At 37.4% G+C, this 27,933-nt stretch overlaps 2 protein-coding genes across 5 annotated transcripts in view; both read right to left on the reverse strand.

The window, feature by feature from the left end:
* Positions 1-5,281: 5,281 nt before the first annotated feature.
* DEPDC7 (DEP domain containing 7) lies at positions 5,282-17,630 on the reverse strand. Of its 2 annotated transcripts, none has more exons than XM_087951036.1 (9): positions 17,486-17,630; positions 13,227-13,620; positions 11,699-11,829; positions 10,294-10,483; positions 9,396-9,610; positions 7,458-7,600; positions 6,281-6,406; positions 6,116-6,194; positions 5,282-5,639 (listed from the first exon to the last, which is right to left on the reverse strand). In XM_087951036.1, the coding sequence occupies exons 1-9, from the start codon at positions 17,556-17,558 to the stop codon at positions 5,410-5,412; spliced, it is 1,581 nt and encodes a 526-aa protein (XP_087807162.1). In that variant the 5' UTR covers positions 17,559-17,630; the 3' UTR covers positions 5,282-5,409. The 2 variants fall into 2 exon arrangements, with proteins under 2 accessions (XP_087807162.1, XP_026520419.2); XM_026664634.2 differs by having other exon boundaries at positions 13,221-13,620.
* Positions 17,631-23,269: 5,639 nt separating this feature from the next.
* The window catches only part of QSER1 (glutamine and serine rich 1), a 53,144-nt gene continuing 48,480 nt past the window's right edge, over positions 23,270-27,933 (reverse strand). For all 3 annotated transcript variants that reach the window (XM_087951037.1, XM_026664795.2, XM_026664794.2), the window contains exon 13: positions 23,270-27,679. In XM_087951037.1, the coding sequence (XP_087807163.1) occupies positions 27,539-27,679 (141 nt within the window). In that variant the 3' untranslated portion in view covers positions 23,270-27,538. The remainder of the gene's footprint in view (positions 27,680-27,933) is intronic.

Below are 27,933 nucleotides of genomic sequence, written 5' to 3' on the forward strand. Positions count from 1 at the left end.
TTCAAGCTCAAACCTGCTATACTACTCTACGTGCATAATACGTGCATAATACATAATACTCTACGTGCAGCTAGGATACAATGATAACAAATGCACTTTACCTTTTGTAATGTTATGTTTTTATCACTATTGCATGTTTAAGTTAATAGAAGCATCATTACCAAGAATAAATATCTTCCATTTGGAAATGAAATATGGAAGGTAGGTTCTTTTACGCTATTGGTAGCAAAGTGTAAAATGGTTTGGAAGCAATGTTTCACTGATTATGATTGAGGCAAAAAAGGAAGGCAAGGTATCTCTCTTCTAAAAGTGCCATTGTGCATGACAACCCAGTCTAATAGTCTTATATGAAAAACGCTGATTCTTGACATATCTTACAGAATCACATATTCTTTCTCATTCCTTTGTCTATCACACTACCTTCCTTCTTAAGCAATGAAAACTGCTGATCGTGGGCCATCTCAAACAGTAAATGCTTACATATAGGGGAAGGAGGAATACATGAACCTAAAACTCCTTGATTGTTCATTTATACCAGCATAAACTTTCCTCAAATTTACACCTGAACCACCATTGGCCACTGCATGGCATTGTCATGATGCTACAATCCATGTATGCCTTATTACTACTAAATTTATATGCCACTCATCTCACAGTTCAAGGCAAAATTGTATCACGCACAACACATCAGAATGGTTATGGCTCAGTGACACAACCTTCACTTTATATTTAGAAAATGTACCTGAAATGTATCACTTTTTCTGATGAGATTTTTTTAAAAATTGGCAACAGAATCGTAAGAGAACTCCTATTTGCCAGTATAAAAGTATCACAAACACAACTGACAGAGCAGATCTATAAAATCTATAAATCTATATGGGCAAACTTTATATTCAGGAGATGTCTTTTAAAAGTATTTGAGATCTGAAGAAAATGTGGAGTTGATGTTATTAAAAGTCACACTTGAGGCTTGAAGATGTAGCAAAATTAAAACAGATTTTAGCAAATTAACAAGTCAATGAAGAACAGTTGTGGGAATTGGGTATGTCTAATAAAAAGGAGTAGGGGTGACATGATAGCAGTGTTCCAATATTTGAGGGGCTGCCACAAGAAAGAGAGGATCAATGTATTCTCCAGAGCAGTGGTCCCCAACCTTTTGTACCAGGGACCGGTTTCAAGCAGAAACATTTTTTCAAGGACCGGGGGAGAGAGAATCCGACTTTGGTAGTTTGCTTGCAGATGTTTCATTACCTGACTAGGTAACATCTGATGTTGTTACCTAGTCGGGTAATAAAACGTCTGCCAGCAAACCACCAAGTTCAGGGAGCGCCTTGGTCCTGCCTCCCTCAGCCCCATCCTCAGGTGTCTCCCTCCCTCCCTCCCTCAGGTGTCTGCCTCGTTCCTCTCTCAGTCACTCTATCGCTCCTACAGCAGCCCAGGAAGAAACTGCTTCAAAGAAGCCGGGGTGGGGGTGGGGGCTTTCCTGTCGCCACAGCTTCCCGGCGCCCGTTTCACCCCACCCCGCCCGCCCGCCCGCTGCGGTTCAATCCACAGTGCTCCGTTCTACCTGCCTGCCTGCCTGCCTTCTTCGTTTCGGAGCAGCTTCGGCTGATAAAAAGAGGCGAATAGTTATTATTCTCAGCGGCTGCTCCCAAACAACCAGACAGGCAGGCAGGCAGAACAGAGCACTGTGGATTGAACCGCATGAGCAGGCGGGCGGGTGGGGTGAAACGGGCGCTTCGGGAAGCTGCGGCGACAGGAAAAGCCCCGGCTTCTTGAAGCAGTTTCTTCCTGGGCTGGTGGAGGAGCGAGAAAGCGACTGAGAGAGCTGAGCCAGAGAGCAGGACAGGCTTCGGTTGCTTCCTCCCTCCCCTTCTTTCATTTGTGTCCTTGATCCCCGATCCCAGCAGCATTCACCGAAGGCGAAGAAAGCCGCCATTTTTTTAAATTTTTTTCTTTGCGGCCCGGTAAAGAGTGCTCCACGGCCCGGTACCGGTCCGCGGCCCGGTGGTTGGGGACCCCTGCTCCAGAGCACCTGAAGGAAGGACAAGAAGCAATGGATGGAGACTAATCAAGGAAAGAACCAACCTAGAACAAAGGAAAAATTTCCTGACAGAACAATTAACCAGTGGAACAAGTTGTCTCTGTATGTTGTGGGTGGAGATTGTCTGAAATGGTATATGCTTGAGCAGGGGTTTGGACTAGAAGACCTCCAAGGTCCCTTCCAACTCTATTTTCTGTTATTTTATTTCTCTAGGAAGCAATCATTTGAGGCCTACTCAAAAGAAAGAATGGGGAATGCCTGTAGTTTATCAATCCCTGAAGTTGATGGTTTGCCTGCCCATAAAGATAACATAATATATAACATTTATGCTTTACATCAAAGCTACACATGTATGAATAGAAAGGTACCAGGTTTGTTGCAATGATTGTAACTGGGTGAGAAAAAATGGCATAATTATTTTCAGTGGTTTAATATTCTTATAAGTTTTTTTTAGTGATGATGAACTTGAGTTTGAAATAGTGATACCTCATTTAACATATTTGGCAACTGTTTAGAAATGATGTCTTTTCCTGAGATTGTAGAAGGAGGACATGCAACTAGGAAAATATAGTTTTAAGATTATGGCAACGTCTAAAATCACATGAATCCAGATGACTGCCCAGTTCAAGTAGTTATTAACATTTTGTATTCTTTTTGGAAGCAGGTGTTTGTATATTTTAGACAAGCAACACCTTCCCATAGTTCTCTCATTTTGATATACTGCTATGAACAAATAAACTTGTCAATTTTCTTCTTGAAAGAAATGCTTTGGAGTAATTGACATATACTTTCAATATGGTGTAGAAACATTCAAAACATCTGAAACAACTGAAGGATTCAACTAGAATATCAATTTCCTCATCCAGTTTGATTCAAAACTAGAAAAAGAACAAAATACACATCTGATTGCTTATTTTTACCACTCTACTGAGTTTCAAATTTCTTCCTTCATACAAAATATTTGAAAGCAATCTTCTAAATCTATAATGCTGAGTACCAGCCTTTAGCATTATTTCAAAACAGATATATCCTGCCAGAAATACCATAATGTAGTACACTGAAGCTAATGAGAACTCAGAAAAAGAGACAAGTATTTTCAAATTAAAATCTGATTTTAGGAGGAAACCAGCAGACGACCAATAGGCTAAGTATTTTGATGCCAATTGCTCCTGAATAAGTATTTGTAATTTAGAGGCATTATGTTATGAAATATTATGAGATAATAGCAATAGCACTTACTTATATATCACTTCACAGTGCTTTACAGCCCTCTCTAATGGTTTACAGCAGGGGTCCCCAACCACTGGGCCCCGGACCGGGACCGGTCCATGGATCATTTTCTACCAGGCCACCGGTTTGCTGGGCGCCATCTTGTTTCGACAGACATGATATTCTTCGGAATTCCGATTTTGGGGGGGAATCAGCCCCGCCCCCCCTTCCTCTCCCTTTCTTCTCCTCCTTCCCCTTCCCCTCGGAGGCCCCCTGAGTCAGGAGTTGCTACTGCCTGGCGCGTTGCCTCGGGAAGGGAAAGGCAAAAAGGAAGAGCCGCAGCAGCGCTTTGCAAAGAGGACTGGCGAAGGCGAAGCGGTTTTGCAAACAAATCCTGGCCGCCCAAATGTAAGTTTTTGCCTGGGAAGCCCATTCTCACGAGTTTAAAAGGCTCATGTAATAATACGCCTTTCTCTCTCCCCCCGCCCCAATGGGACGTGCTTCAACGACTCCTCAGGCCGCTCTCGTTCTTTCAAAAGTGTGAGGCGGGAGTCAGTTGCAGGAAAAACAGCCAAGGAGCGGGGACACAAGTCGCAACCGCAAGGCTAGTGGCAGGCGGAGTGGGGGGGGAAGAAGACTATTATTCCTGTTATTCTCGCGCTGTGGGGATAGTGGGTGTTCTGTGTGTGGGCGTGTGCGTGCGCTGATGCCGGGCGAGAGCTGCCTTTGGGGTTATAGAGCCGCCGCCTCTCGACGAACTACCCGCGCCAGACACAAAAAAGTTCTCCGTGGGGAGGAAAGTGGACCCACGTCACGCTCCGGGTCTCTTCTCCCCCCCCTCCCCCCCAGCTGTCAGGTGCCTGCGCGATCAGCCCGGAGGAGCCCTGCCGCCTTTAGCCCGCAGCTCGGAGGATCTCATGCAGGGGGGGGCGAGGAAGAGCCCGAAAGCACCAGCTGAGGCTTTCGTGCAGGGAGGGGTCGCGGGGGAACACCTGGAGGGGAGGTGGGAGGGGGAGAGGAAATGCCTTGTCATGCGTGCTGATGCCGGTACTGGGCCACGGATCATTTTGTGATGCCGGTACCGGGCCGTGGCACAAAAAAGGTTGGGGGCCACTGGTTTACAGTCAGCATATTGCCCCCAACAATCTGCATCCTCATTTTACCAACTTCAGAAGGATGGAAGGCTGAGACAACCTTGAACTAGTGAAAATCAAATTGCCAAACTGCTGGCAATCATCAGAATTAGTCAGCATTGTAACCACTGTGCCATCATAGCTCATTTAGAATATAAACAGATTTGAGCATAGAAGTTTCCTATAATGGAGCAACTTTCACAGGTTATATTGGAAACTTACTTGCACTTGGTTTAACTTCCTTTTATTCAACATTAATTTTCCCACACTGATACAATTATTTTCTCCATATAAGGGCAGAACTACTTGTATAGCACCAAGGATGATTTACAACTACTCTTTAATTAGAGGAGGAACCTAAAGGCTTTGTTTGCCACAGTAAAACAGATTCCTGGTATAGATTTGTCTTATGTGTTGCATAGATTATGATTATTTAAAAAGTGTTTATGGTGTTAATTCCAGACTTTCATCGGCAGTTTCAGGGTTGTAAACAAAGAAAGGGTTCAGCAGTTGTTTTAATGTGTAATAAATGGCTTTTCTTTCAATCATTTGGCTTTCAAATACAAGGAATGACTGCTTATTTTGAGCTGGTGTGTTGTGTGGTACTGGTCAACCACTCATCTGACCATTTCTGTCAGTGTACTTCAGCATGCTACTGGTCAAATGACAATAAATTGGATAAACTGCCAGAAGCAAAATACATGGCCAGGTGTTATGTGACTGTAACAAGAACATATGCTACAACTAAAACCATCAGTAATTTAATTATATTTCTTTTCTCCGAACTGCATTCTGCTCAAAGAGCTTGTGTTCACAAAGGAGGTCAAAAGATATTTGCTTTCAGCTTTTAATGATGTATTCCTACACATTTAGGAGAAATACTATTTTCTCACTATTTAGAATATAAATCAATAGCTTTTATTGTTTTTAAATAGCAGTTTTACAGGTAGAGTCCACCCCTATTTACATAACACTTTTAATTACAATATAAAACAATTTTGTAAAGATACACAGTACAGATTTTTAGAAGTCAAGTCTACCCTTATACACAGGAACATCTCTCTCACCAAAATACTGCAAAAAGATAGTTGGATTACTAGTATAGAACTGATCTAGCAACTTCTTGCGTTCCTTGGCAGAGAGACTGGAGTCTTCATCAATAGTTTTTAGTAAAGACACCAATTCCATTTTTGTAGTTTTTTTGGCACTGGAATGATACTCACATTCATCAAGCCTTTTGCAAAAGGTATATCCTGGAATAAGAATAAAATTTATTATTAAATATATCATAGACATTTGATGTATTTATTATGGTTTTCTTAAATGTTTTCACAATATTCCCCTATTTAAAATTCATAAAGTAATCCTGGAGATTTCCATTTTTTTGGATAAAGGTAGAGGACTGTCTTGCTTAAATGTACTTTAGACTCAAAGGGTTCAAGTTGCCCAACTAATCCCAACTCTCTTTCCATGAAGTTTAGGACGTTGAGTATAGAAAATAGTAAGCACTGAGATATTCAGTACTTCTGAATAGGTTGAAAACACCATGTAAAGTTTTGCATAGCCCATATTGATAGATTTACTTTTAATGTCACTCTTCCTGCCAAAGAGCAGATTTTTCTAGATTGGCTTATTTAGCAGCTTCATTTTCATAGTGGACTATGCTCAAAGCAGCTCACGCTAAAAGTTTATTATTAACATGACTAAAGCTTATGAAAATAAAGTTTACCAATATTCAGACTGGAATCTGTGCCTCTCTGTATAGCCAGAAGCTTTTCACTGACCATTTTATGTAGCGTCCCTGAAATCTTGAACAAAATAAAATAACGTTAGTTATTAAGAATGGAATAGATTATGCATAATAGCGTGGAGAAAATGACTTGTGGATACCTACCTTTAAAACGTCTTTCTGATAGTCCACCAGAAATAAAATCAAAAGATCTGTTTTTCCTTTAGATAATGTTTTATTGTTGATTATGGCTTTGGAGAACATTCTTTTCACAACCATCCTGTTTTCACTCTATAAACAGGGAAGGAAGCGATGGGGGGGGGCGGAAGCAGAAGGATTAAAAGTTTGTACTGCTAGATCCACCCCATTTCCTATAGCTATAATTATAGCATATATTGACAGTTTCAAATGCATGCCTTTTAGTTTTAGTAAATTGATCATCGTGTAAAAGGGCAGTCAACCATAGTTCTACAAGTGCAAGCAATTTAAAACATGCAAAAATGAGATTGATTTATTTCAGGGCAACCTATAAGCAAGCATGCTTTGCATTCTTCCCATGGTCTCCCTTCAAGCACTAAACTACGTCAGCCAGCTTATTGTGATGCTTTCCTGGGGCAATATTAGAAGTTCATAATTATGGTATAGAAATCCATGTTGAGGTCACCTTCTCATTTCACTGCTCCTCTTCTCAGGAGGAATCATGCTGCCATAAGTATAATTGTGGTCTTTTCCTACCTACAGCGGTACCTTGGGAGTCAATTGCTTCAAAAACTCATCGAATTTGGTACTCAACGCATTTTGTTGTGAAAATGCAATCCCAGTGCTCAGCGTTTGTTTAGTACTTGACATATTGTGATAGGAAGAAGGGAACGGCAGCAAAGAACAGACAGGAAGTCAGCCATGCTGAGAAGGTCGCTGCAAAAGGAGAGGGGATGGACACCGAGAGTGGACAGGAAGTCGGCCATGCTGGGAATCTTGCTGACATAGGAAAAGGGACAAAGGTATTCCTGGCCAAAACAAAGGGTCACATGGTAAGTCATGTGGTTTGTTTGGGATTTATTCTTTTTAGTACTCCTTACACTTCTCGGAATCAATGAATGACATGTACTGAGGTACCACTGTAGTCTTTGATTTCAGCCACTAATCATTGACACTGGAAGGATCCACTAACACAGGATTCAGGAAACTGAAGCCTTCCTGGTGTTCCTGAATTACCATATTGATTGCTGTAGATTACGTTGTTGGGAACTGTAGTTTAGCACATCTGAAGGTCTACAAGTTCTCTATCCACATCCCCAGGCCACTGAAGAGCATAAGGAGGCTTCACACATAAAATACTTGCCTCACTTTGTAGCTTAAGTTCAGAATTCTGAGCTATCACGGCCATGAAGTAAAGCAGTTTCCTGAATTCCTCTCTTGCAGGGCTATCCAATAATTTTAAATAGAGCTGAATGGCTTCCAAAGCCTGATCAGTTTTTCCATTAACTGGAAAGAAAACCAAACCAAATTATCACATTGCATTTTTATTTAAATAATGATTGATGAACATATGCATAGTTTGCCATTTTTACCTTATTATAAACTATGTAAGAATGTGAAATATAAATTTAGATCAGATTGATTAAATCAATATTCAATTTTTTTCATGGTCTGCACCAGAACGTACTTCAAATTTCTTATTAAAATAATACACTTGATAAGATCATAAATATTTCAGAAAATGGTCCTTTTATCAAACATGGTCCTTTTATCACAGCTTGATTTAATTAGAATCCTAGTTAGTTATTTGTTAGTTATAAATAACACCACCACTACCACTGCCAATATGACATACTGGCAGAATGAATCTGCTGGCAAATCGCTATCACATTGTTATAGATTTCCAATGTTCATTATGGAAGTTTCTCCTTATAAGAAATACATGAGCTATCCACATATTGACTATTGTCTGCTTCGCTTTAGAAATTAATTGTATTAATACATACATAGAAGTCATGTTTAAGTATTACATGCAAACAGGCATAAAAGATAGCTTTAATTAGGATCATAGTGGTGTCATGGCATTCAAACTCCTGACTTGGAGATGGTTGCTTTTACAGAGTTTTACTGCAGTTGTTAAGTGAAGAAGTGTTAAAGGTGATCGTTCAGCAAATCCTTCTTTCCCCATTGGCTTTGTCAAAAGCCAGCTGTAAAGTTCACAAATGAAGATCACGTGACCCCAGGACTCTGCAGCCATTGTAAATAATTTTGATCACGTAACTGTGGGGAATGCTGAGATAGTCACAAGTATGACTGTCACTTTGTTCAGTTCCATTTCAACTTCAAACAATTGCTAAATGAATAGCTGTACATTGGGAACTACCTATGTATATACAAAGGTCACTGATCTTCTGCATGCTACAGGGGACTCTACAGTGATATAGGTAAAACTAAAGGTTACATCCCAAAGGTACTTTTCACTGTTAACCAAAGAAGCTTCTTGGATGAGAAGCCCAATATCTTCAAATTTAAATAAAAAAGTCAAGTTGCCTTATATTCACTACTTATCACTGTCCCTCACATAAGAGTGGATTTCACACTGTGATAATTCATCATTGTTGCTTGATTTTAGTTTAGCTATAAAGTCTGACACTGGAGTTTCTAAATCATAGATTAGGACTTAGCATGTGGTCACTGTAGTTTACTTTAAAAACTATGGTAAAAGAAAGCATGGTTTAGTGCAATATGTGAATATGAAGCAAAATAGAATTGATTTGTTGAAGCCAAATAGATATATTTTAAATGCACATCTGACCTTTTATCCCACCTTATTTGTTAAAAATTTGTAACTCGAAGTGGCAAGCATATGTAATACTCTGTCCTGTTCCTGTTTTCCCCGCAACAACCACCACGCTGTGTGGTGTGTTGGTCTGAGAGGGAATGACTGGCTCAAGATTGCACAGCCAGTTCTCATGCCTAAAGTGGGAATAGAACTCTCAACCTGCTGGGTACCTTGCCCACTAGATCAAACTGGCTGCCATTTTTACTTCCATCCCATCATAAGGCTATTAAGAAAAGTAACAGCCTATGTTTAGATTCTCCATTGTCTTTATAAGTACACCTTTGTGCATTCCCCCTCTTTTCAAAATCAGTGTGCTGGAGATCGCATAGATACTTGCTTTTCTCTGGATGGCCCCGTTTGACCAACACAGGCCAACACAAGGAGGAGGGGGAATGTATGACAAATTTGTATGACAAAACACTTTGCTTTTTATAACATTTGTTAAATCCATTCACTTACCTAGCAACTCAGCAATTCCCAGGTGGATTTCAGGCACATGGTTCAGCAATGGTTCCTTTTTTTGGCTGTAGTACTTCCCAACAGTATCAAACAACAACAGTTTCCCCACATGCACTTTGTCAGGCCGATCAGGTAAACTGCGGCTTACTTCAACCACCATCGCATCTGGGAGGTACTCCAAACAGTCAATTGCTGCTGACAGCCATTCATCTGCCCTAGAAAAAGATAATGTCTACAATGTTCTATTGACTATACTGTAGATAACATTTTGTTATGAATAAGTCCCACTGGAAGTCAAAAGAACATTCTAGGGCCAAAGGAACAATGATGAAAGGATCTCTACTTAAAGAAGATAAAGCAGCCACTGAGCATGGCACATTTGGGCAGACCTTATGACACAGAGGAGGAGGAGAAGCCATCCCAAAAATCAGGAGTGAGCAACTTGTACCTCACATATGGCCCACAAGTCCTCTGCAATATGTGGAGGTGGGAAGAGAGACCAATATATTCAGCTTTCTGAACTGGCAGGGGGACTTAAGGGTGCCCGGGCCCTAATGTTTTCATCACTCACAAACACATCTCCCAATCAATACAGTGATTTTTTCCTATTGGTGGATTTTCTAAAGGGGAAGAATTGTAATTACCTTAAGGCCCTCATTCAGTCCCATTTCCCTCAGAGGCCATAAAATTATGCCCCTTGGAAACTCTCCAAAATTAAAAATGTGGCCTCAAATCACAAAAAGGTTTGCCCATGTCTACTCTACACTTGAATATCTTCCTTCGCTGCTTGAAAAAAATATTTAGGAAGGCAAATAAAATTTGCTGATAAATTTTTTGTGTGCCTTCCTATTCATACACACACACACACACACATATATATATATACATAAATACTTACTGAGCATCACCAAAAGCTTTCAGAATTTCTCGGTCAAGATAGTTGTTTGTGATACTACATTCAGGTTCCTGCTTTGTTTGTGGATATTGGGATCCAATCTTGTGGTATTTAAGTAAAGGATCAAGCAATGGAAGATCTATTAACTGCAGGAGACGGGCAATAGTTTGCTCTTCCCAGACTTCATTAATGACTAGGAAAAACGAAGGGCACAAATCAAATAGTGAGATTATTAACAAACATATAATGATCAAGAAATGTAATCCAACATTGCAGTCTTTGCTTGTGATGACTGACTTCTTCCGCAGAGAACATTAAAATAATTTATTCCTCCTGCTTTATTATCAGCCACAAAAGCACTTCAGAATAAAAAAAGATAACCAATAGAGATTTATGCGGCAAACAGTAAAGACTTCAATGTATCCAAAATGCTTTACATTCTTTCCTGTTTGAATTGCCAGAGATCTTTATTAGATGGGAAAATCAATCACGTAAATCATGCTAATAAGGATGCATAAAAGAAAGAAACCCTTGTTAACATTTTTCCAGTTAGAACAATGACATCCTTAACTTGAAGTACTAAACAAAGAACTTGTTTGGGGTTTTCTACATTTTTTTCGGAGCAATCTGCAAAGCCAGACACACACACAAAAATGATAGAACTAGCTACTAAGTTAGTATCAGTTTTTGTTCTTGTTCAAGAAGCAGACTGAAAGAATATGGCAGCCGCATGTTACAATCATCTTGTTTAAACCAGCTATGGCTTGAGAAGAATGGACTATTTGTACTACTAGTCTCTAAGTGGTTTGATAACAGAGCCACAAGTCAGGCACAAAGTAGGAGACAAGGCCACAGAAGCAAATTCCTTGTTCCTTGAAAAACTTGTGTCTCTACTTGTGTTTTAAACTTGTGTTTTAAAAAAAAACAACTGAAAAAGTGGAAGCAGCAGGAGAAAGAGAAGGAGACACGACTGTCTTCAGCATGAATGGAAATACTTGATTTTGTTGAGGAGCTTGAGACTACAACCTGAGAAATAACTCTCCCTTTCCCATCTCTAATATGAACATACTGTTTTATGCACCCTCTGAATTCCGGATTACATCAAGAGCTGCAGGTTGTTCACTAGTGATCTTCTAGGGCTAGGCTGTCATTATTCTCAGGTACCACCTATTTTTTTTTCTAATGTGTTATAGATTCATACTATCTAAGATAACCATGATGTGAAACCATATCACAGAGTTGTCAGGCTTGTGAGAAAATTAGCAGCTGTGAAGAATTCAAGCAAATACCTGACACAACATGTTCTTTTGCTTTATAGTGGGCATGATGGGAGAGAGATTAATTTTCTATTTGTCTCCAATCTAAGAAACAGAAAAGCTTTACTGGAGATGATGTCTATCCTCCTTACCTTGATGAGACAAAAGTGAGGATGGATTTACTTGGGGAGGATTAACAGGCTTTAGACTCAGGTTTTCTAAGAGATCCTCCAAACTTTCTGATCTCACTGATGATGTACCAAGTAATAATCTTTTTTCCTGTCTGTAGTTAAAAAAATAGGAATGGAAGATCGAAGTATCAGTACTGATAGCAATATTTAGATCTTGTTTCTATACACAAATACAAACTTCTGTACTATAACTCCAATGGATACATGGATACATACATATACACTTCCTTTAGAAATATTTTTGTATATGGTTGCATTTTTAAAATTCCGCTCAATTGGAATTGGAATTTCTTGTCCAATTCTTAGAGATGCCTAGACATGTCCCTGCAGTATTCTTGGCAAGGCTTTTCAGAAGTGGTTTGCCATTGCCTCTTTTCTGAGGTTGACAGAAAATGACTAGCCTGAAGTCATGCAGTTAAATCTGTGCCTAAGGTGGTACTAGAACTCTTGTTCTCCCAATTTCTAACCTGTTGCTTTAAGTATACCACCAAACTGGCTCTTCATAATTAATCTACTTTACATTAGATTATCACATGGATCCTTCTATTAAAGAAACAAATCTACATACGTGCATTTATTTATTTGTATCCCACCTTTTTAAAAAAATAACTCAAGCCTGGTGTCTTAACCACTAGACCAAGCTGGCTCTCTTATGTTTTATTATCCATAGTAGTCATTCTGATCACTAACAAATTCATTTCCCAAGAATAAATTGTTAATAGTCTATAATTATTGCCAACATTTATATTATGCAGAATAGTTTTCAAGCTTCCTCCTCATTTCACTAAAGTAGTTGTTGTAGCTATTTTCAATATACAGACAACTGAAGTTAAAAAACAGACACTTAGCGGTTGTGATGGACTTTGTTTAATGATACAAGACCCAAATCCAGTATCACCAGCCAATGCTCATAAATTAGCTCGCTAATATCGAAGTGCAATCTTGGTTTATTTTGCTAAGTCAGGTAGTTTTATAGTTATGTTATTAATGTTTAATGCCACTGTAGTCAACCAAACAGATTCCTTTAAAACACTTTTATGGGTGTCTCTCCTTTTTGAAGTCAGATTAGTGGCACCAAAGCTATGGTCTTTTTTGGGCTGCCTCTCCAGCTATGAAACACACTTCATAGAAACACTTCAATGGTCCTTACATTGTTACTTCTAGGCAAATAACAAGATGCAATATACATTTCCCCCATCTAGGATTCTCTAGATCAGGGGCGGGCAACTATGGCCCCTTTACATCTTGTGACTGGCCCAGGAATTCTGGGAGTTGAAGTCCACAGGTTGTAAAGGAGCCATAGTTGCCCACCTCTGCTCTAGATGGTCTACAAAACTTTTAATTCCAACAAATCCATGCTCTCTTTACTATGAGATTTGTACTGCCATACAACCAGGAGAGCATAGAAGTTAGGAAGATGCAGTCAACCAGAAAAAAAATGTAACTTCCTAATTTTTCAATATTTCATCTTGAGCATTCTCACCCAGACCTTTGTTGCACAGAATGACCATGCGGTTTTCCGCAGAGGTTCTCCACTTGATTCCTTGTATTTGAGAATCTGTAGAGGCTGCAGCTGCTATCCTCAAACACAGATCGTTTGTCTTTTCCAAAGACTTTGGTGGAAATAGCCCCAAACACCTTGTAGTCCATCAATGCCTGGCATACTCGTATAACTTTACTCCGATTAATATCTGTGTCACCAAAATATTTGTTTTGGAGAAGATGGGCGTAGACAACATCCACTGCATTGGAGCCAATAAAACAGTCATTATAACATTTCAGATTCTGACGTCGTTTTTTCACTTCAACTTGGGTCTGAAGCGCGTGGATAATGCTGCTCCAAATGTAAGTGGCTCCAAATGGTCTCTGTGCCAAGCTGAAGCCTTATAAAGCAATACAGAAGATGAATTAGCAGATGTATTTTCTTTCTCAACAGTATAATTAATGTACAGGTAGTCCTCAACTTACAACCACAATTAAGCCCAACATTTATGTTGCTAAGTGAATTGGTCCCATTTTAAAACTTTTCTTACCACATTTTGTTAAGTGAATCACTGAAGTTGTTAAATTAGCAACATGGTTGTTAAGTGAATCTGGGTTCTCCATTGACTTTGCCTGTCAGAAGGTCGCAAAAGGTGATTCACATGACTGGGACCCTGCAACTATCATAAATATGAGTCAGTTGTCAAGCATCTGAATGTAAATCATGTGACCATTGGGTAGCTGCAATGGTCTTAAGTGTGTAAAATGGTCCTCAGTCACTACTTCCAGTGCCATTTTAACTTCAAATGGTCACTAAATGAACTGTTGTAAGTCAAGGACTACCTGTACTCCTTATTTTAAAGAATCCTTTCCAAACGGGGATTACCAAATAAATTATTCATTTACTTTTGAAGCTTTTCTCTCTGACTTGAGGTGGCATTAGTTAAAATCAAATTCCTTTAGTGCCATTGGAGCACAAAGAGATTTTGCTTGGCATACTAAAGCCTATATTCCAGAAGTAGGCTGAGGTATGGACTATTCTGAGGAGGTGTCTTATGTGTTTTAAATGATGAAATTAATACATTCTGCACTTATCACGAACTAAAATTGGCTCTTCAAACTTGCCAATGACATGTAGACTGTGCAGCCCACCACAAAAGAAAAGAAAAGGGAAGCGGGGGAGAGAGAGAGGGAAAGGAGAAGAAAGGGAAGGAGGAGGGGAAATGGAGAGGAGGAAGAGAGGAGGAGGAGGGAGAGAGGAGAAAAGAAGAGAAAATAAACATTTTGAACTCTCATTCAACTGGATAGCACTGGATTCTACTAATATTCCTCTTTCCTAGAAATTCCAGCACAAAATTATAATGTAACACTTCTAGTAGGATAGGTTAATAGTCTTTATATTAACATAAAAAGTGCAAATAATCTTTGAAAAAGTTCATCAGAAGGTAGACCAATTTAACTGTAAAGTGTATGATATTGATATAAAGGACTTTATAGTCAAAGCCCATAATGGCCAATAAAAAAAAAAGAGTACCTTGTAGCTGGATAGGGAAAAGACAATTCTCTAATGCTTCAGGAATGGGGAATCTGCCACCTTTTAGAGGTTGCTACACTTCAGTTTCCTATCACTTATTCGTATCATGTTGGCTGGGACCATTATGACTTTCTTTTTGATTATTATTATTTTAAAAAATTATTTTAACATACAATAAATTCATTCCATTTCAATTGTGTCAATTAGGTACATATTTCATGCGCTTAACAATTACTAATAATATTCTTTTCAATATAACAATAATCACATTCCCATATATATGTAATATTCAGTATGTCTATTACACTAGTTTCTCTTATTGCTTTATAAATACATTTAATCCCTTTTAATTTATTTTATTTTCTAGCCATTTATAAAACAAGTCCCATGCCATGTAATATTCAGATTCTTCTTGATTTCTAATGTTAATCTATTCATTTCTGCACATTCAAATATTTTTTCAATTACTTTTTCCTCTATCGGTATCTTATTACTTTTCCAATTTTTAGCAAATACAATTCTAGCTGCTGTTAATACATGTATAATTAAGTATGTTTTTTCTTTGCTATAACCTTCAGGTACCATTCCCATTATGACTTTCTATGGCTACCTCAATTCTGCCAGACTTCAAATATACAGACACCAGTTTGGAGTAGGCTAATACCAGTTTCCACAATCCCCAGTCAACATGGGTTATTGAACCAATGTCTAACCATTTAGGAGAAACCATGCTGATTTTGAGACCACTGTGATGATTCAGGAAAATGAATCAGGTGTTTCTTTTGTTAAAAAGAAAGCAAAAAGACTGTTGTATTGTGGGAAAATTGAATAAAAGGCTGTGCATAAGGATATAATAGATAATAAGATAACCTAGTGCCATATAAAGATGCCATTTTGATCTAAATCCTTTGGCAACAAAAAACACAACAGGTTCTTTTTAAGATTAAAATAGTTGTAACACAATTTCCCCACAAAATGTTTATTACAATTATTTGTAAGTTATAATTATTATAGTTATCCACATTAAAACAAATTCCTCTGACATGTGTAACATGGGCGCATCTATTCAGTTGTTAATAGGAACTGTCAGCCTGTAATAATTATGAGTAGGCTACTACTGTGTTTCCAAGACATATTCTATTCATCTGACATATTGACAATTAGGAGCAGGGTTAGCAATAAACACAATAGATAGTGAAAGCCACATGACAGCAATGGATGCTGACTTAATTAAAATTACAATGCAAAATGGATGAAAATGTCCAAGAAAAAAATTGTCCAGGGATAAAAATCATGACTATAAAGCTAAAAAATTGAAGGGGTTTCCCCCTTTTCAGTTTTTTAGCTTTATAGTCATGATTTTTATAATCATGAGAGGATGCATTTTTGCAATTCCTAACATCAGAGGATGAGCCAAACTGCAAGGGGCAACAGAATATGACTTTGCCTAGGGTGCCAAAGTGGCTGAAATCAGCTCTGGGGAGGATGGAAACCTCACCTTGAAACCTCTAAATAGCACCTTTCAAATATACTCTTATCAGGGCAATCACAGTAATTATACCTAGAGGCATTCTGCTTAAACAAATGGAACTAGTTTTTGTGTGCATGTGTCTTGGTTTGCCAATTGTTCAAAATTTAACCCTGGACTGCCACAAAAACAGGAGATAGAGATAAGCTTCGGAAGACAGATTGCAAAACCTATTTTGAGGGCCATATGCGAATATGGCCTGGAGCAATTGGAAAGAATACAGAACAAATGAGGTACGGTTGCAAAAAATATTCTTGGTATAAGTACTATGGAGCTTATGTTGATTAGCAACATTTCAGTCAGGAGAGTTTCCTAGTTTGCTATCCCCAAAGTGGGAAGAAAATACCTAATTTCCTAAAACTTTCCCCAAAGCTACCTAAAGCAAAGGTAGAGTTTTTCAAGCTTAACATAAACCATCATTTATTGATGCCTTTTATAAAGAGGGACTACGGTAACACCCTTGGCAACCATTCTTAACTTTTTAGGAAAAAGGGAGAAACTAACAAGCCCTTTCTCTTAAGGCAGAAGAAGGTCGGCAGGAAGTACCAGATAATCTCTGCTTACAAAACGGCATTTCCTCCTTGAATTCACACGGCGGAGGGAAACCGCGAAAGCAGAGCCATCATTTAGGAAACCCTGCGTTAAAGTAGCAGGGCTGGGAAGTAGGTTGGAGGGAGTCCGCCTAAGCACATATCCTCCCCAGCCGGGACAAGCGCCGCATGTTGCTTACTACCCACCTCGTCCAAAGCAGCGGCGGAGTAGACAGAGGGCCGGGCCAGTCCTTTCTCCTCATCAGACAAGAGAGGTGGAAAGAAAACCGCACAAGAAAGGGCAACGGGGCAACAAACATCTTTCTCCACGACCAATTCGGGCGCGGGAGCCCAGGGGGAGCCAGACCACCGGGACTGGGGGACCCATCTCTTCAGAGCAGCGGGGCAGAGAAACGTACTAACGCCCAAATCCGACGGGAAGTTGTCTCCCGTCCTTATTTACCATGAAGCGCGGGAGCGAAACAAGGGAATTCTTCCTTCCCTGCGGCACCACCAGCTTGAAAGAATCCGTCCCGACCGGTCGAGTTTCCTTACTCTTTTCCCTTCGCCTCACCGTGACACTCTGGCCAGTAGCTTTACCCTTCTCTTTAAAATACAAAAACTCCAAGTCTTGGCTCCCCTCCTGGAAGATATCCCGGGAATCCAAGCCTTACCTGGGGGTCTGTTGGCGGGGCTATACACCGCGCAGAGATTCAAAGCTGCCGCCTTCTCTTTCACCGTAGCCATCAGCGCAGCCGCTTTCGCCAAACGCGCCTCCGCGAATGATACAAACAGTCGCTACCTCCTAGTGGTCTCTTCGCCGGGGTAAGTGGGCGAGGCCCTTAGATGCGCAGGACGTTGCTATTGGTCCAAATGGGTTCTCCGGGGCGGAGTTTCGGATACGCTTCTAAGTCTAAATCGAGGAGATGAAGGTCTCCTCCTGGATGAAAAAACTGAGGTGTAAAGAGCCATTTTTATTCCTTGTTGTAAAGGCCGGTACCTCGGATGATTTGTTTTTAATGTTTCGTTATAATAGAATAATGGCATTGGTTGCTCCGCCAAAGCGATCTAATGTGATAGAAAAGAGTATTACTATTCATATCCAGTTATTTAAAAAGAACTTCGGAAAATTCTTATCAATGTGTGTAGATTTAAGTGGTTTAAGTATTTGAGGAGGCTTTCTATGCATTAGAAATGCCCTGCGCTGTACCACCTGTCTTCTAAAATACTAGACTTAGATAGAAAGACAAGAATGGTGATCCGGTTGTATGAGTAAGAATAATCTTCAGTTAGCGATAGGATCTAACTCTTTACAACAGAATGCATGTGCATGTTTCCTCCTGTTCCAGCATAGATAAGGGTGACTATAAATGTAACTTTTTAACCTGTATAATTAGATAGCTGAAGTAAGCCTTGTTAAATCCAACATAAAACAGCCAGTGACCCTGACCATTGGCCCCACTAGATGTAGCTGGTGGAGTTGGGGGTATAACACCACTTGAAGTAAACTATTGAGATAATGCATCTCTGTAAACAGTGCTGAAACATGAAATTCAGCAGAAAGTTCGGATCAATAAAGCTGTAATTATGGGGCTTTATGTCATGTACTACAGATATAATTCTGATATTTGGAATTCTCATATGAAATATATTGGTATATGGCAGCAGTATTTATTATGGTACTTGGCTCATTGAGGAACAAATTACAAAATGATCCAGCAACAAAATTGTTCAGTGTATCAGGATGTGAAGAACTAAGTCATCACAGAGAGAACAGCATATGTGTAAACACTGCACTCCTTGTTTTATTTCATTAGATGCAAAACAGATGCACAAATCTTGGCATAATTTATCAGAAGTAGCTCCCATTAATGGAACTTGTGTTACTCATAACTAAGGGTTGTTGATTCCAATGGTTTTATTCTATGCATGAATGAATCTAGATCCAATCCATTGGAGATTACTCTAAGATAAATGCATAAAGGGTTTAGGTGTTTAGAGTTGGTGCCAAAATAGAATTAATGTTATCCTATTGCATTTTTTCCACATTGATTTGTATGAGTCAGTGGGTGTATTTTCTCTATTAAAAATCAGATACAGTGCCCGTCTTTTGGGACTTTTTAATAAACCTGATTGATCCTGGAAGCTTGCATCCTATTTGTAGCATTAAGTTAGCCTAAGGCAGAAAAAACAAGGAAGTTGGGAGGGAGGAGTATCAAAATATGAAAATATTAAGGCTGTAGTCCTCACCAGGCTTACAGAGAGGAAAATTCATTAAATTCAGTGGGATCCACACTAGAAGAAATTAAGTTTTATGTTATTAACAGATTTTTGGAAATAGTAAGAATGAAAAATAGGAGCAAATCAACACATCAGTTTTGCTATTTGAAAAATACTCAGGATGTGTACAAATTTATAAGAGAATTTTTATCTATGTATCATTCTGTAAAGTGTAATGCTGAAGTCAAATTCTATCCAAATTCATTATCTGTGTGCAATTTCAAAATGTAATACATTTATATAATACATTTATTTCATGTATTCTTCCTAGTGTTATTCCCGCGCTATGGCAGGGTGCTCTTAAAACTCCATTTTTATAACTCTATTTCTTAATTTGGGGTAGAATGACTAGATGGAGCAGAGTGTTTATTGGCTGGATACCCTTCCTGACGCCAAGTGGAGTTTGCAGCAGATATTTTTTTCTTTGCACCTTAGGGAGAGAAATATATGCCACTACCTAGAATTGAACTCTCAACCTTCTGAGTGGGAAGTGAACATCTTCACCACTAGGCCACCATGCCGCTCGAATATATATGGATATGAAACTTCAACAATATTTATTACTATCTGTATCTAAAACTAAGTATTGGATACTAATAGCATCATTGAAATAGGGTGTGTCCTTTAAAACCAATCTTTTCAAAATAACAACACTTTAGTATGATAATCATTCAGCTAAGCTTCAGCCGCTGATGCAGAAGCAGGTTGATGAGTTTTATTCATTTAATTATTAATTTGTGTGCTGCTATGATCAAGTCCAATTTGAAATTGACAGAACATGACAGTAAGATGTGCTACTTGTGATTGGAGATTGGAATGTCAACATTGGAAACATGAAAGAAGAAAATTGGATTATATGGTTTAAGAAATAAAAAGAAGCAGGAGATCCACTAACCAATTTCTGCCACTCCACTGATTTCTTCATAGCTCATCTTCATTGCCTTCCAGCAACCAAAATGATGTCTCTGTGCATGGACGCACTAGAAGGAGTGTATAGAAATCAAACTGACTATAATATTGCTAAAAGGAAGTGCACAATTATAGTATCAAAGACTATAATCAGCACTAGGTGCTGAGAGGAACAAATCTGCTCTTGTACAAGTTCCAAGTTAATGTAAAGAAGAAAACCAACCAGTTTCTATGATATGAACTTGAGCATGTATGCACCATTTTCAAGGAATACATCAGGAATCACTCTAAAATCTGGACCTCTTTGATAAAACACCAAAGGAATTGTGGTATGAACAAAGAAGTTAAGGATGAATGTGAAAAAAGGATGACCAAAATAAAGGAAGAAAAGAAAGAAAAGTAGATGTTAGAACTAACCATGGAAATTGCTGAGAAGAGAAGTCAAAGCCAAAAAAGAAACATAGAAAGGAATTTAATAAAGAGTTTCAGAGAGCTAATAGAAGACAAAAACAGTATTGCAACAACATCTGCAAAGACATTGAAGATGGAAACACATAATTAAAGTCTTTAAATTGATATCTGAACTCAGGAGGAGGTTCCCACCACAAATTGGTATGATAAAGAACACCAATGAACAGATAGTAATTGATTCCAAGGATATCAAAGATGGAAAGAATATATCAAAATACTATACAGTAGAGATGTTAACATCCACAATATGTTAGAAAATATTCCCCTTTTGCAAGCACCTCTAATACTGGAAGGTGAAGTTAGATCACTACCCCAGTCTACCAAATTGTAAGGGTACGGAATATCCTTACAACTGATAGAATACCCATATGGTAAAAAATAAAAAAAGAATCAGTCAAGGTTCTATCTAAATTATGGCAGTAAATCAGAAGGACACAATGATCAACAGATTGGAAGAGATCAGTCTATATTCCAAAACCCAAAAACAGATTTAACAAAGTGTACAAACTATCACACTATATCCTTAATTTCACATGCTATCAAATTAAATGCTTAAAATTATTCAACACAGATTAGAGTCTTCCATGAAAAAAGAGATGTTAGATATTCAAACTGACTTTAGAAATGGCTGAGGATCATTAGAGATTACTACTGATGCATGATGGATAATTGAAAAAGCCAAAAAATACTAAAAAGAAATCAATATGTGCTTCATTAATTACTGAAAGACCTTTGATTGTGTTGATCATGTCAAGTTGTGGAGTGTTTAAAAAAATGGTGATCTGAGAATATCTCATTGTCCTAATGAGAAACTACATTATGCAAGGTCTAGTAAGAAAAGTCAAAGAGCATAGTGAAAGTGACTAAAATTAAATAGACCAAGCTAAAGAGGACAGGTATATCAGCCAGCTATAGAATAATTCTAAAAGATATTAAAGTGATATATGGTTACTGTCTTTCATCGACCACAAAGGATGAAACATCAAGAAATATGTTGAGGGCTAGCACTTGAAGGCCTATAAAACATATTCAGATACTGTGATGTATCTATACCTCTAAAGATCAAAATATGAAAGCTATAGTTTCCTTTAATATTCTATGGAAGCAAAAATTGAATATTGAAGAAGCAGAAGAGTATTAAGGATTTTGAATTTTGGTGTTGGAGAAAACTACTGGGAATTGTGTGGCCAGGAAAATAAGAAAACAAATGGATCATCAAACAATTCAACTCACAGACACAAATCATCAGGCTCTATTTATCCTACTTTAGACATATTATGTGAAGACCTAGTTCTCCAAAAAGGGCTCTAATGTTGGGAAAGATGGAAGGGTAACCAATAGTAAGGTGGATGGATTCTACAGTGGCCCTAGATGCCCTATTCAGAGATCTGAAAGATCAGATTGGAGATTGTAATGGAGGAAATCAATGTGATCACTAAGAGTTGAACCAACTTGATGGCACATAATCAAGTTTGCCACATGTTGGAATACTTTGTATCCATCCTTGTACGTTATACATAACTGTGTTTAACAATCAGTAATAAAGGCATAAAAGTCAATAGGAAGACTTTTCAATATAGAAATACTACTACTGTTTGGATCCTATTGCTTCAACCTTGCTGAAATAACACTGACTTTATTACAATTCATAAATGGTCTGAGTTTTAATGATTTGTCTTCTGCTTTTTATTTCATCATATGAACAACAGGTTCACTCAAAATTAAAACATCCTGAACATTCCCCTCCTTTCTCTGTGCTCAGTATTAGTCAGGGCTGGTGCTGTAGAAGTCCAGCCCTAGGCCCCTATTATATGGGTTACCTCAAGGCTCCCCCTCCACATTTTTAACATCTTTATATAGCCATTGGGAGAGGTCATCCACCAGCATAGTGTTCGGTATCATCAGAATGCTGATGATACATAATTATACATCTCTACTCCACGCCAGGCAAGTGGTGCCATTCAGATGCTGGCTCAATGCCTGAAGGCTATAAGGGCCTGAAGGGGGAGAAAGTCAACCCTAGCAAATGCGATGGTTGTGTTTTTTTAAGCCTCTCTGAGTCAGGAACATTGCCAACTCTGACTCTACAGATAGAAATGCTCCCCTGTACAACTATGGTGCCCAATTTGGAGGTCCTCTTGGACTCAGTGGTCCTGCTGGAAGAATAGGGGGCAGTCATGGTTAAGAGAGGTCTTTGCATAAATCCACCAATTTTGCCCATTCCTAGACTGGAAGGCCTTGCTCAGTCATCTGGGCTTTAGTCACCTGAACAGCTTTCTAGTTGCTCTGTGGAATTCAAGATGCAATGTGACAATAGGAAGGCTTGTGGGGACATCTCTCCCTGACGATATCTACATCCTACTAGGATAGGGTATATGCGCCCCCTTGCTTAAATATTGCCATCTAATTGACCATAAAGATGTGCCTTTTCAGTGGCCAACCCAGTTGTTTGAAGTAGCTTCCCACTGGAGAAGAGAGGGACCCCTACTCTTTTAGCCTTCCAGAGGGTGGTGAATACCTGGCTCTTCCTCAAGCATTGGGCTAGGGTAACAGTTTAGCTATGAGGCTGTTTGGTTTTGTCAGTGAGGAAAGGGTATGTTTTTAACTATGGTTTGTTCATGCATTGTTAGTGAGCTGTCTAGAGTCCCTGCATGAGGTAGGTGACCATAATAAGTCCTATAAATTAATAATTGAACCATCATATTAACAAAATACAGCAAGGTTTTTTCCCCTAATGAATAGAGCATATTTATCTCAGACATTACAATTATTCCACATTAACCAATAAGAGTACCCAATATTTTGAAAAACTGTATACACTTTAATGAATTTAGTAACATCAAATCAAAAATACAAAAATTATGAAAAAGTCACAAGTCTGTACATTGTGGACCACGTGAAAACTGGCTAGAAAATATCTTTTATTAATCCTAGCCTACATGTTTGTAGTAGATAGAGGATAGGTATTACCATGCATTTGTGAGCATCAACTTAAATAGGAAGAGATAAAAGAAATGCGTGCACTGTATAATAATACACAAAAAGTATGTAAGTATATGGCATGAAACACTGTCATCAACAAAATAATAAATGACTATAACTGATTTTCAGTTTCCTAACAGTTTTGGCTTGTTCATTTTTTTAAATTACTTTAAATAGTAGTACAATTTTAAATATTTAAAAATATTTTCTCTATGACAACCATTTATTGGAAGACAGTTTGAGTTTCTTTTTAACCATATATTATTAAAGGAAAAAGAAAATTAGATTGTGTTTTGGTGGAGCAGGCTGTACAACCCATTTGTTTTTCTGTTAAAACAAGTCATATCTGGAATCAAAAACATCAGGTAATTCACATTTTTAGAATTCAGAACATAAAACAGTGATTGCTGAAATGTCAAAATAATGATGTAATATTTTTATACAGAATATCAATTAAATTGTTTTTTCTCATTGCAATCAGATGCTAAATTATATTGGAGAGCAAATTCAAATGTTAGTTTAAAAAACTGTGAAATTAGGATATTATGTTCTTTTGAGAAAATTTAACTATTTTGATCTTGCACAATATCTAAACTTATTACCAGTAGTTCATTAGCTTAAACAGAAAAACTCTCTTTAAAAAGATTAATTTGGAATCAAACCCCAGTGATTTCAATGTTTACGTGAGGCACAGTTAGATACTTTACTTTTGTGACTGTGCTAATAATTCTCCAAAGGAATGTTGAACTTTTTGTCAGAATAAGGACTGTACTTAAGTGTTAAATCTCTAAATAATATGCTTCAAATGTAGATGTAAGATAAATGGCTTTGCAAAAATTAAGTTTGAATAAATGAATGAAAATAAAATTTATTGTTGCTACATATTTGTCCTTTCAATTGCTGTTATCCTAAATTGTTGCATTTTGAATACCACCAGAAAACAAACACTGTGGTGTCTACTATGGCAGGTTTCTATATATTTCAGTGAATACAGGAGATCCGATTAAATATGATTTTCAACAAAAAGTTCTATGACTGTGAGCGATAGTATCTGAAACATTTTGGGTCCTTACCACAAATTTATTCCCAAAATATGACGCCGTCCAAGACAATAGGTGTCTTTCAAAATACATTTTCTTTTCCATGACAAAACTCAACAGACCTCATAATTTGCATAATTTATAACAACATCCTCAAATATTGTACTAAGTCTCTGTGTGAAACACTGAGGTCATATTAATTGATGGGGGAATCTTTTTAATAAATCTCTGATTTATTAAAACACAAAAACTTGTATATTTACTTCCATAATCCTGAGCTCTTCCCCATCTTTTGGAGTTGTCACCTAAGATTAAAACAGAAATCTGACACAGCAGTATAGTTACATATAGATTAACCAATGGTAAGTTCTATTATTTTTAATAAAGTTGAACAGACTGTTGTAAGACTGCAATCTGAAACTTGAAAGTCTCTTTAGTTCATTGAATGCATACAAATTTCAAAGATGGTTTAAGAATTGATGGTGGGAAGTGAAATGATAGGCCTTTGAAATACTTAAAAAACAAAATTTCTAAAGTTTATCAACTAAGACCATTGTGTTATTTTAATTGCTAGTTTAGTATATGTTATAATTGTTCAACCAGTCATACTCCACCTACATCTTTTATTTGTAAGCTTTTTTCAAGATATGTTTTAAATTGATGGTATAAGAACTATTTTTGGATACATTTATAAACCTTCAATTGAAATATTTTCTGGTGTTTTAGAAATTAATATGGAAGCCAGGTCTTCTTTAAATACCCATCACAAATAAGTAGGCTATTGCATTATAGCAGAAAAAAGTATTTTTAAAAAATACAGAATAGTATTCTTATACTGCTGTCCTGCTGATTTAGTAAAAAAAAATTCCTATAAATAAATGGGACGTGTATCCAGATGAATATAAGATTGCAATTTTAAGGTAAGAATGAAGTGTATCTATTTCCAGTAAATGTGCATATGCTAAGTTCCCACTTTCAAGTAGTAATGGTTTATTGCTTGTAACCAGATGCATTTGACAAATTTTTCTTAAGCAGGAAATCAAGATTTAGTCTTTATCTTTAACTTTTCCATAGGATCAGTGGAAATACAGTATATTTGGACTAAATTAACATATTGTGCTGGGTCATAATATACTGGTAGTTTGTTTCAGTTTAATTGGATCCAGAATCTAAGCCATGTAAACCATGTTTTGTAAGTTATTTCTGTGTAAACACAGGTACTATCACGTATGGAACAAAATCATAACTAAAACAAGCCATATCTTAGCACAGAATGTTATCTCTAGTTTCATAGCTATAGTACCACAACTTGACTTTTTTCAAGGCAAGTGCAGTAATAGAATCTTTAAGTCCAATTATCAATTTCTATCAATATTTTGATTGAACCCATCAGAGGAATGAAATGAATACTACTTCCAATAACATGAAAACATATTTTGAAAATACACAGGTTGTCCAACATAACATACACATTAAGATAACAAAATGCTGTCTTGATATTTTGAAATCCTAGTTTAATTGCTCATGAACATAGCCCTTCACTGCATTTTACATATCTAAGGTGCATGAACACGTGTATAACTAAAGAAAATACATCATGCTACATATAACAATATCCTGATTAGCTTGTGAATGAGGAAACCTGCTTTCTTGGTTGAAATTAAGGCACTAAGTGGCAGTGAAAAGAGAAATGAATTGTTTTTATATATTATTTGATGGATGTACAGGATCTTCAGTTTCACAAAATCTAAATAACAAGTCCTGCACATATTGAATCAATGGCTGAGGTAAGGCATTCTGTTAGCAAATTAAAAAAAACTTCCTATTGATGCAAGTATAGCCCATTTGTAACTTAAGTGGGACTACTGATTGCTACTGAAAAATAATTAATCAGAGAAAGTCATTTACAAAAGATGCCTGAGACTCTGAAAAGGCACCAAGAAACAAACAGTTCTGACATTACCAATTCTAAATAAAAAAAAATCAAAAAATCAATTGTTTTCAACACTGGTCTGGTCAATTGCTAATCCTCACTTTACTGAAGACCAATGTAGTAGCTGTTTATGGAAATGTTCTATTAATCAAGCAGTTTAAAGACAAAAATCATCTTTCATTTATCAGAAAATAAGTTGCAATCTGTCAATATAACCATACATAAAGTAAACTTATGAAGTCTAATATGTCTCATTCATGGTTAACACTGAAGCAAACCTGTATAAACAAAGATAATCTCAAGATACATACTTTACAATATGAAATTAATATATAAAATGAACAAGAAGACAATTGGAAATGTATCACAAGGGTACATGAAACAATTTTAAGCCACAATACTTTTTCCTCTGAAAAATACAACTATTTGTGGAATAAAATGTACAATTGATTTCTTTCCAAAAGGGAAAAATAAGGGACACAAATGTAAAGAAAAAATATGTCTTTCTTCAAGACGTAGGGAAAATAATTAAGGTAATTGTTTTTATTATAATATAATCTGTCACAAAATAGCAGTCATAGAATTGCACCAAATCCATGTTGAGTTTCCTGAACATAATTGGAGTCCGTAAAGGAGAATGGTATTCTTGAATGTAGATGGAGATTATTCACATACAGTAATCCTTGTCCTATTAAGATTTTTCTGCAAAATGTTCGAGACTCTACTTGAGCTCAGTCACAGTTACCATCACTGTGACTCTTCCTAGTGTTCAGAGTAAAAAAAAATGGCATGATATTTTAAAAGTTATTTTAATCATAGCCAAAATATATATATTTAAGTACATGCTTTGATCATTTGTCAAAAATAAACCTAAGTTATTTCAAAACAAGAATTTACAAAATAGGAAAAAATATTCTCCAAGTTAAAAATGCAGGTTTGTTTGTAGTTCCATTTGCTTGGCAGCATTTTTTTCTTTCTTATTAGAATCCAAGGAACCCAGAACACCATGATTTCTTTTGACCTAGAATAAAGTTTGGCATGACCAGCCTATCAGCCTTTTATTTTGATGAGTAGAATAGAACACAAAAAAGTGACATTTGGATCAATATTTGTTAGGAACATTTCTGCTGAACATGATTCAAAAGTTCACCAAACTTCTCAAAGAGATCTTCTATCCATTTTATATTTTTCATGCACTGCTGTACAATTTCCTCTTGACCTAGATCTGCATTCTTTTTTTGAACAGAAGAAATCTATTGAGAGAACAAATTAAATGTCACACCATTAGCTTTCTATTATTTCTCCTAGTACTGAGGTCTAATATCTTAACGATATATGCATGCATTCTCCTAGGGCACGGGTGTCAAACTTGCAGTGTCACATTGCTGTCACATGACGTTTCGTGATGCATCCGTCCTGCCAGTTTGACAATCCTGTCCTAGGATCTGTGAGAGTATATTGCACTTACTAGAGTGACAAAAGTAACCTTAATATAAATGAAGTTCAG

This window comes from Notechis scutatus, chromosome 1, assembly GCF_049901735.1.
Source record: "Notechis scutatus isolate UNSWTSFEM ecotype Mainland chromosome 1, rNotScu1.2, whole genome shotgun sequence".
Lineage (NCBI taxonomy): Eukaryota > Metazoa > Chordata > Lepidosauria > Squamata > Elapidae > Notechis > Notechis scutatus.

Excerpts from the sequence above, each read along its gene's own strand:
- DEPDC7 (XM_026664634.2), bottom strand. The coding sequence starts at position 17,558 with ATGGCTACGGTGAAAGAGAAGGCGGCAGCTTTGAATCTCTGCGCGGTG. Across the intron at positions 13,621-17,485 it reads CCCCGCCAACAGACCCCCAG|GCTTCAGCTTGGCACAGAGA; the intron begins GTAAGGCTTGGA and ends TTGCTTTATAAG. Across the intron at positions 7,601-9,395 it reads GGGAATTGCTGAGTTGCTAG|TTAATGGAAAAACTGATCAG; the intron begins GTAAGTGAATGG and ends TTTTCTTTCCAG.